Source organism: Jaculus jaculus, chromosome 13 (genome assembly GCF_020740685.1).
Source record: "Jaculus jaculus isolate mJacJac1 chromosome 13, mJacJac1.mat.Y.cur, whole genome shotgun sequence".
NCBI lineage: Eukaryota > Metazoa > Chordata > Mammalia > Rodentia > Dipodidae > Jaculus > Jaculus jaculus.
This window is the reverse complement of record NC_059114.1, coordinates 44,523,977-44,534,637: the sequence shown is the minus strand read 5'-3', so window position 1 is coordinate 44,534,637 and position 10,661 is coordinate 44,523,977. Positions and strand designations below refer to the sequence as shown.

The window sequence follows — 10,661 nt, the reverse complement described above, 5'->3', positions numbered from 1 at the left end:
CCTTTTATGAAGCTAACATCACTCTAATACCAAAACCAGACAGAGATGCAACAGGAAAAGAAAATTAGAGGCCTATGTCCCTAATGAACTGAGATGCAAAGTTCCTGAACAAAATCCTTGCCAACCAAATTCAGTAACACGTCAAAAGCATTATTCACCTTAATAAAATAGGCTTCATCCCAGGAATGCTGGGATGGTTTAAAATACAGAAATCAGTCAATGAATTACATCACATAAATAAACTGAACCATAAGAACGACATGATCATCTCAATTGATGCAGAGAAGGCCTTTGAAAATTACAACACCACTTCAGGATCAAGACACTGCAAATAATAAGCATAGAGGGTTTATATCTCAACATAGTATAGGCTATGTTGCAGTCAGGTTCTCCTTGCTGGTAGAAATCACCCAACCAAGAGCAGCTTGGAGGAAAAAAGAGGTTTATTTTGGCTTAGAGACTTGAAGGGAAGCTCGATGATGGCAGGGAAAACTATGGCATGAACAGAGGGTGGACATCACTCCCTGGCCAATATCAGGTGGACAACAGCAACAGGAAAGTGTGCCAAACACTGGCATGGGGAAACTGGCTACAACACCCACAAGCCCATCCCCCAAAATACACTGCCTCCAGGAGGTATTAATTCCCATATCTCCATCAGCTGGGAACCTAGCATTCAGAACACCTAAGCTTATGGGGGACACCTTAATCAAATTACCACATTCCATCCCTGGCCCCCATAAACTGATAACCATACATGATGTAAAATGCAATGAATTCAGTCCAACTTAAACATCCCAGTAGTTTTAAATTAATTCCAAAGATGTTCATACATCCCCATAGTCCAAAATCTTTTAACTGAGTCATAATACCAAAAAATAACCTCAAAAAACCTATAACAGCACAGAGTAAACATTCACACTGCAAAAGATGGCATTGGGCATAGCAAAGAAGCATTCAGCCAATAGAAGATTTAAAACAACCAGGGCAAACATCAAACTCTGTAGCTTCAAGTTGAACAACTCTAGCCAGTGACAAATCTCCAAGTCAGATAATTCTAACCAGCAACAAGTCTGTGGCATTCCAATTCCACCCCTCCAGCTAGGCTACTCATAGTCTTGGAAAATGTAATCGGGGCCAGCAGCTTTCCTTAGCAGCCATTTTGAGATGAGGACACTCAACATCTACTATGATTCCTATGAACCCATCACTAAAGTAGACTTAAAATTCACCCAATGTGGCTCAGAGAATTTTGTGTAATGGGGGCAGAAAGAGTGTTATATCCACAAGCTGAATGTTATGCACTGCACAGAGATAACTGATGCCCCACAAGGCATGACCCACAATCCGCATGGGGTTGACCTCAGAAAAGAGGCAAGGAAGAGGGAAAGGATGGTACCAATAGGTGGTGTTTACATGCTAAGTATGCTTATAACTAATAAAAATATATTTAAAAAAGAATAACCACAGCTATATATGGCAAACCTATAGCCAACATTATTCTGAGTGGGAAAATTCTGAAAATATTTCCTTTTAAATTCAAAAGACAAGGGTGCCCATAATCTCCATTCTTACTCAGCATAGTTCTTGAAGCCAATAAGGGCAATAACAGAAAAAGATAAGAGGGATAAAACCTGGAAAGGAAAAATAAAACTATTCATATTTGCAGATGACATGATTTCATATCTAAGTGACCCTAGAGATTCTACCAGAAATCTCTTAGATATAATAAATACTTTAAACAAAGTTACAGGATATAAAATCAACACACCAAAATTGGTCATACTCATATATTCCAACAATAAATTTGCTGAGAAAGAAATCACAAAAAAATCACATTCACAGTTAGCTTCCCACAAAATTAATAAACTAGTAATAAGCCTCACCAAGTATATGAAAGACTTCTACAAAGGAAACTTTAAAACACTGAAAGAAAAAATTAAGATACCATATGTTGAAGAAACCTTCCATGCTTCCATAGCAGAAGGATTACAGTGTAAATGGTCATATTACCAAAAGTAATCTACAGATTCAATGTAATTTCTATCAAAGTTCCAATGCTATTCTTTGCAGAACTAGAAAAAATGATCCAACCATTCCTATGGAAACACAAAAGATCATGCAGAGCCAAAGCAAAGCAAAATAGGGTGCTTTCCTATTTCTTTCATTGAGGAATCAAATTGTGTATTCTCCCCCAGGAAATTAGTTTGGTCTAACCAACTGTTCTAGTAACTGATTGTGAAAAATATGGACAAACACAGTTCTTCATCTTTCTTCCTTTCTTTCTTTCTGAGGTAAAGTCTCACTCTAGTCCCAGCTGAACTGGAATTCACTATGGAGTCTCAGGCTGGCCTCAAACTCACAGTGATCTTCCTACCTCTGTCTCCTGAGGGCTGGGATTAAAGGCATGTGCCACCACGTCTGACAGTTCTTCATCTTTCTTATGGTCACTTTTTCTCAATGACATCTACAGCCATTACCTAGAGTCTAGGGCACAAAAGGAGAATGTGCTGAGATTGAACTGGGGAGACCCATTTTCCGTACAATAAAGGCAATTACCCCAGAGGCTGCTCCCTCTCCCACGTTTGTGATCTTTCTTGGGTGTGGAGGAGAAGGGAGTGTCATTCTCAACTGCCTACTTTAATGTTGTCAATATCCAGCCTCCATACCACCATTGCCTTTAAACCTCTTAAGAATCTCGTACTGTGTCTTTTTCTTTCTTTCTTTCTTTCTTTTTTTTTTTTTTTTTGATTCCAGTACAATTATCATCAGGGCTATGTTGCAAAGTACTTTTAAATGAGCACTCATCTTGCTCTTACCCCTCACACTTTTGAATATATTATGCTAATCTCTTTTCATTGTTTCTGCTCATTTTGCATCTTCCTTTCTTGTCTCTCTCTCCCCCTGCCTTTTGTCCCTGGGTATTTTGGGGCTCTTTTTCTTTCTTTGCCTTTCATTTTTTAAATAAATATTAGTTACAATATAATCTGTAGCACCTCTGTAAACAAATTTTAAAGGTTCCTAAATATAGGGCTGGAAAGACTGCTTAGTGGTTAAGGCACTTGCCTGCAAAGCCTAAGGACCCAGTTTTAATTCCTCAGTACCCATGTCATCCAGATGCACAGGTAGTGCATGCTTCTTGAAGTTCATTGGCATTGGCTAGAGGCCCTGGCCTGCTTGTGCTCTCACTCGCTCTCTCCCATAAAAATAAGTAAATAAAATATTAAAAACTTTTAATATAAAAGGAACACTGTTGGAGATATAATTCTTGATACAAAATAGTCTAGAGCCATAGTGACAAAAATAGCATGGTAGTAGCACAGAAACAGACACATAGACCAATGGAGTAAAATATAGAACCCACAAAGAAGTCCTCACTGCTATAGTAATCTAAATTTTGACAAAGATATCAAAAACATACACTGGAAAAATGACAGCTTAGTCAATAAATGGGGCTGGCAAAACAAGATATCCACCTACCAAAGAATGAAATTGTATCCATATCTCATTCTGCACAAAGATCAACTCAAAATGAATTAAAGATCTTTATGTAGAGTTAGAAACACTTAAAATGCTAGAGAAAAGCATAGTTAATACACTGGAATTTCTCAGTAATAAGAAATTTCAATACTATAGCAAATAGTCCCAAGAAATAACAAATGGAACTACATGATATTAAAAAGTTTCTTCACAGCAAATGAAAGTATCCTCATTTAATAGTAAATATACATAGAAATTGAGAGAGAGAGAGAGAGAGAGAGAGAGAGAGAGAGAGAGAGAGAATATCCTTGCCAGTTATTCCTCTGATGGGGCTAAATCTAGAGTAAAAGAACAAACTACAGAAACCCCACCAATCAACAAATCAGTTAATGAAATGAACAGACAGTTCTCAAAATAAACACAAAAAGCCAACAGATCAGCAGATATTTTATATATTTATTTACTTATTGCATATGTGTTGGGTTCTTTTTTTTTTTTTTTTTAAGCTAGGGTCTCATTCTAGCCCAGTCTGACCTGGAACTCACTCTGTAGTCTCAAGGTGGCCTTGAACTCACAGTATTTCTCTGATCTCTACTATCTGAGTTTAGGGATTAAAAGTGTGCACAGCTTGCTGACAGATATTTTAAAAAGTGTTAAATACCCTTAGCAATAAGGGAAATTAAAATTAAAATCACTTCAAAATTTCATATCACCCATCAGAATGGCTATCTTCAAGAAAATTAATGACAACAAATGTGGATGAGGGATTAGGGAGAGGGAAACTTGTTCCCTATTGGTGAGAGTGTAAATTACTGAAGACATTATGAAAATCAGTGTGGGGGATTCTTAGAAAAACTAAAAATTATACTACCATATGATACAGCTATACCATTGCTGGGCATTTATGCAAAAAACTATATTCTACCAGAGAGATACTTGTACATCCATGGTCATTACTGTTCTATTCATTATAGCTAGGAACTGGATTCAACCTAAATGTCCATCAGCTGGTGACTAGATAATGAAAATGTGGTATATATGTGCAGTAGAGTTTTGCTCAGTTATAAAGAAAATATGAAGTTATGAAACTTGCAGGTGTAGTTGGAAAAATAAAAACTACACTAAGGTAACCCAAGGCCAGAAAGACAAAAATTGAATGGGCTATGATTTAAGAAAGGAAACCACAAGAAGGGAACACGAAGGGATGAGAAGGGGGAAAGAACAACAGTAAACAGGAATAAAATAAAAACAGAAAGGAGAGGCGGCCAAGCGGATACCAAAATGCAAATCTTTGTGAAGACCCTGACGGGCAAAACCATCACCCTACAGGTTGAACCCAGTGACACCATCGAGAATGTCAAGACCAAGATCCAAGACAAGGAAGGCATTCCACCAGACCAGCAGCGGCTGATATTCGCTGGCAAACAGCGGGAGGATGGCCGCACTCTCTCTGATTACAACATCCAGAAAGAGTCCACCCTGCACCTGGTGTTGCGCCTGTGCGGTGGCATCATCGAGCCCTCTCTGCGCCAGCTTGCCCAGAAGTACAGCTGTGACGAGATGATCTGCCACAAGTGCTATGATCCTCTGCACGCCCGTGCTGTAAATTGCCGTAAGAAGAAGTGTGACCACACCAACAACCTTCGCCCCAAGAAGAAGGTCAAGTAAAGACATGGCCTTGGGGCCCTAATAAAGTCCCCATACATTGACTGCAGCAAGAAAAGAAAAAAGCAGAAAGGAAGCTAAGTTTGGGAGCACCAAGAGGGAGGGGAAATTTAGGGGAAGGGAAATGTATAAATTCCCTATAATGAAACCTAATTCTTTGTTTTATTAATTTAATTGAAAAGTAAAATAAGAAAAAGCATAAGTAATGCACTAATGTTCTTAATGTGTTCATATGAATCAAGTATGAAAGAACTAAAATTTTGAATCAATGAATAATGTCTGAGATTAATTAAGTTATACCAGAATACTGAACCATAGTAGAGGAGGAAAGTTTTTTTAAAAAAAGTTTTTAAATGCCTGCCTTTTGGTAGGAAAACCAAGAAAAGGAAGGAAGGAAGAAACAGAAGACGATTATTTTTTAGTGTAAGCCTTTTAGTGCTATTTGATCTCGAACCAAGGTCATACACTTTTTAAAATACATTTTAAAATGTCCATAACTTATTGTTCTTGCAAGTCTCACAAGGATAGGAAGGAGATAAAATACAACACATTGCTAATAAAAGTAGGAAAACCAGTAAAACTAAATAATACAATGAAAGCATAATGCTAAGAAATTTGAAACCTAGATGTAGTGGTTTGATCTAGGTATCCCCCACAAACTTAGGTGTTCTGAATGCTGGGTTCCCAGTTGATGAAGATTTGAGAATTAATGCCTCCTGGAGGCAGTGTATTGTTGGGGGCAGGCTTATGAGTGTTATAGCCAGTTTCCCCATGCCAGTGTTTGACACATTCTCCTGTTGCTGTGGTCCATCTGTTGTTGTCCAGGAGGTTGATATCCATCCTATGTTCATGCGATAGTTCTCCCCTGCCATCGTGGAGCTTCCCCTCGAGTCTGTAAGCCAAAATAAACCCTTTTGTTCCCACAAGCTGCTCTTGGTTGGTGATTTCTGCCAGCAATATGAACCGGACTCCAACACCAGAAAAAAATGAGTGTTTATAATAAAGTGCAAGTTGCTTAAGAAGTAAACAAAACATAAACAGAATCATAACCCAAGGGAAAATGGACAAAGTATTCATAGATCTGCCAACAGTGAAGGCATCAACCCAAACAGTTTAAAAGATACATAGTAATTAAAGCATGTAGAAACAACTAATAATAAAATCATACAAAACTGTTCTGTTATGTGAAAGTATATGGGAAGCTTCTTAACCCATCCTACGAGGCAAAGGATAATTTACTACCAAAACCATACAAATTAAACATGTAGGGGAAAATGACACAGAAAGCTTTCTTGGTTCAACACTGAGCACTTGTCTAAGATTAACCACCACACAGATGCAGTAGAGAACCACTTCCAGAGATGCAAGATTTACCCACTGGATACTGGAGATCCTAGCAATTGAGATTACATAGGATTGACATATAGATAATATGCATAATTTTATATTATGGTGAAATCTGTGGGGCAGAAAGTGTCCTAGAAAATACCATGGTTGTAGACTGAAAACCTTGAAACTGAAAGCATTATTCAATTTACAAAAAAAGTAGGAAAAGGCCAGTGATTCTGTCTTACTAACATGATGATTGCTAAGTGGTCTACAAACAACTAAAAGATTTTCAACCAATATTAGTTGACTTTTACTGGCGGCTTCATTTTCTTCAATATTACTTATGATCAACATGAGAAGTTTTCCTTTAGATTTTCATAGGGTTTGAGGGGTGGCAGAGTTTAATGCACTTAGACTTAAGGAAACAATAAACTTTTCTATGGATTCAGATTATCAGAAAGTAAAATAAGAGTAAGCTTTAACTAGCATTACTGTGAGCATTTGGAGAAAAAGAAGGAATGAAACAGCAAAGACACAGGAAAAAATAATCACTCCAGGTGAGAAATGCCTTTAATCCGCCATCTTTTTGTTCTATTACTGAGAATGGGAATAAAAACTACAAATGCAAGGTGGCCCTACTGACTAAAAAGATAATGAAAATTCCACACACAAAGGATGCTACAGATTCCGAGTGAAGAGGAAGTCTGACAGGAAAGGGAAAGATACCCGCCGTAATAGGTAAAAATTGGGTCTCTTCCTTCAGATGAACTACTATTGTCAAGTTCATTCGCAAGCATTCCGGCTGCAGGCATTTAGGAGACCTGCGTGAGGCTTCCTGGAAGGGTTTCTGTAAGATTGACCCAAGAATGGAAGCCAGATTGGAGCGAGCTGGGCAGAAGAGGCAAGTACTGTTTCTCTGTATGTTTCCGGGAGTGTCTTGGGCTGGCGCAGAGCCACTTCAGTATGTCGTGGCAGAGGAGACCGAGAGGGGCACCTTTCTGGCCAATCTAGTGAATGATTTGGGGTTGGGCGTGGAGGAACTGTCAGCCCAGGGATCTAGACTTGTTTGGGACCAGAATGTACGTATCTGACTGCTCCATGAGCGTACTGGTGACTTGTTTCTGAATGAGAAACTGGACCGAGAGGACCTGTGTGGCTCCACAGAGCCCTGTGTACTGCCTTTACAGTTGTTGGAAAGGCCCTTTCAGATTTATCGTGCTACACTGCAAGTCAGGGACATCAATGATCATTCTCCAGAATTTCTAGACAGAGAGATCCCCTTGAAAATATTAGAAAGTACCACTACAGGGGAGAGGTTTCTGTTAGAAAGGGCTCAGGATTTGGATGTTGGAAGGACCAGTCTGAGTAACTATACCATCAGCCCCAGTGCCTACTTCCACATTAAAGTGCGTGATGGAGAGGAGGGATGATATTTCCTGAATTGGTACTAGATCAAATGCTGGATCGTGAGGAGATGGCTGAATTCACTTTAACTCTCACTGCCTGGGATGGTGGCTCTTTGCCCAGATCCCGAACAGCCCAGGTGCGAGTCTTAGTGGCAGACATAAATGACAACTCCCCTGAATTTGAACATTCGCTCTACCAGGTTCAGTTACCAGAGAACACTTCCATTGGATCCTTGGTAGTTGCTTTGTCCTCTCGGGATTTAGACACGGGAAGTTATGGGGATATTGGCTATGGATTTTTTAACGCGACTGAAAGAATTTCAAAACATTTCAAATCAATTCAACCTCTGGCAGTCTTCATCTTAAAGGCAAATTGGAATATGAAGAAATTCAAACGTATTCTTTAACTATTCAGGTCAAAGACGGTGGAGGACTTTCTGGAAAATGTACTGTGGTTGTTGGGGTCATGGATATAAATAATAATCCACCAGAAATTCTCATGTCACCACTTACGACCCCAATTGCAGAAAACTTGCCAGAAACAGTCATCACTGTTTTCAGGATAGAGATTCAGGGAATAATGGGGAAACAGTGTGTTCCATCCAGGATGATCTTCCATTCTTCTTGAAACCATCTGTAGAAAATTTCTACATCCTGGTAACGGAACATGCACTGAGCAGAGACGAGTACAACATCACCATCACCGTCTCAGATATGGGCACACCCAGGCTGAAAACGGAGCACAACATAACAGTGCAGGTGTCCGACGTGAACGACAACGCCCCAGCCTTCAGCCAAACCTCCTACACCCTGTTGGTCCCAGAGAACAACAGCCCCGGCCTGCACATAGGCACAGTGAGCGCCACAGACACAGACTCAGGCACCAATGCCCAGATCACCTACTCGCTGCTGCCGCCCCAGGAAGGCGACCAAGACCCGCAGCTGGCCCTCGCCTCGCTGCTGTCCATCCACGCGGACAGCGGGCAGCTGTTCGCCCTGCGCGCGCTGGACTACGAGGCGCTGCGGGCCTTCGAGTTCCGCGTGGGCGCCGCCGACCGAGGCTCGCCCGCGCTCAGCAGCCAGGCGCTGGTGCGCGTGCTGGTGCTGGACGCCAACGACCACGCGCCCTTCGTGCTCTACCCGCCGCACAACGCGTCGACGCCCTGCACCGAGCTGGTGCCCAGGGCGGCCGAGCCCGGCTACCTGGTGAGCAAGGTGGTGGCGGTGGACGGCGACTCGGGCCAGAACGCCTGGCTGTCGTACCAGCTGCTCAAGGCCACGGAGCCCGGGCTGTTCGGCGTGTGGGCGCACAACGGCGAGGTGCGCACGGCCCGGCTGCTGAGCGAGCGCGACGCGGCCAAGCACCGGCTGCTCGTGCTGGTCCAGGACAATGGCGAGCCGCCGCTGTCGGCCAGCGTCACGCTGCACGTGCTGCTGGTGGACGGCTTCTCGCAGCCCTACCTGCCCGTGGCCGAGGGCGCGCGCGACCCGGCGCCGCCCGACGCGCTCACTGTCTACCTGGTCATCGCCCTGGCGTCCGTGTCTTCGCTCTTCCTCTTCTCTGTGCTCGTGTTGGTGGCGGTCAGGCTGTGCAGGAGGAGCGGGGCGTCCTCGCTGGGTGGCTGCTCTGTGTCCGAGGGCCACTTTCCTGGACACCTGGTGGACGTCAGCGGGGCGGAGATGCTGTCCCACAGCTACCAGTATGAGGTGTGTCTGACTGGAGGGTGGGGGACAGCCAATAAGTTTAAATTCCTAAAACCAATTTTCCCCAACCTTCTACCCCATAGCACAGGAAGATAAGTTGAAGAATATTTCTGAGTTCAGAATAATAAGGGTTTCTGACACAAAATAAGAACTAAATCCTCTGCCTGTGGATATATTCTCGTGGATACCTGTAGGAAAGTGATTTTACATTACTTCAAGAAGTCTTAAAGCTTAAGTTCTTGGGCTGGAGAGATGGCTTAGTGGTTAGGCGCTTGCCTGTGAAGCCTAAGGACCCCGTTCGAGGCTGGGTTCCCCAGGTCCCACGTTAGCCAGGTGCACAAGGGGGCGCATGCAACTGGAGTTCATTTGCAGAGGCTGGAAGCCCTGGTGCGCCCATTCCCTCTCTCTCCCTCTATCTGTCTTTCTCTCTGTGTCTGTCGCTCTCAAACAAATTAATTAATTAATTAATTTTTAAAAAAGCTTAAGTTCTTATTACACCAAAGAAGACCCAGTTTTATTCCTGAGACTTCCACAGAGCATAGAATTTATGTGTAGGGTTTTATCTGAATTGAATTTATGTTATTCATTATGTTAAGCAATTGTTTAATGTGCAATATATTATAGAGGTTTTAAATTGCTTTCTATCTTCTAATTTTTTATATTTAATTTTGTATTCTGACTTAAGTAGAATTATATGCAAATGTGGCCACCTTACATTTGGGAAGATCATACCTACAGAGTATCTTTAAAGGTCTTTCAGAACTAACTGTGAATCAGTTAGTTCTCATATATGTACATACATGTATATATATGTATATACATGTATGTGTATATATGTGACAACATCTATCCTTACAGACAACAAACCATAGTATTTCCCTGCCCTCTCCCACTCTTCCCTTCATAACTCTGCTCTCTGTCATATCCCCTCCCTCTCTCAGTTAGTCTTTTAATTTGATGTCATCATCTTTTTCTCCTATTATGAGGGTCTTGTGGAGGTATTGCTAGGCACTTTGAGGTTGTGGCAGAAAGAATATAAGAGCCAAATGAAGAGTACCTCTCCTTACATACAACTGT

The 10,661-nt window shown here is 41.7% G+C and overlaps 2 protein-coding genes across 2 annotated transcripts; both read left to right on the top strand.

Moving 5' to 3' along the window:
• Nucleotides 1-4,743: 4,743 nt before the first annotated feature.
• LOC101616854 (ubiquitin-like) lies at nucleotides 4,744-5,148 on the top strand. Its single transcript, XM_045132761.1, has one exon. It carries the CDS (start codon nucleotides 4,762-4,764, stop codon nucleotides 5,146-5,148), a length of 387 nt encoding a protein of 128 aa, XP_044988696.1. The 5' UTR covers nucleotides 4,744-4,761.
• A 2,192-nt stretch (nucleotides 5,149-7,340) lies between these two features.
• Nucleotides 7,341-9,680, top strand: LOC101598310 (protocadherin beta-7). Its single transcript, XM_004673159.3, is given in 4 exon segments — nucleotides 7,341-7,896; nucleotides 7,899-8,191; nucleotides 8,194-8,437; nucleotides 8,440-9,680. Coding segments are annotated over 4 exon segments (2,334 nt in total).
• The last annotated feature ends 981 nt before the right edge of the window (nucleotides 9,681-10,661 follow it).

Coding starts and splice junctions, on each gene's coding strand:
- LOC101616854 (XM_045132761.1), top strand. CDS start 4,762: ATGCAAATCTTTGTGAAGACCCTGACGGGCAAAACCATCACCCTACAG.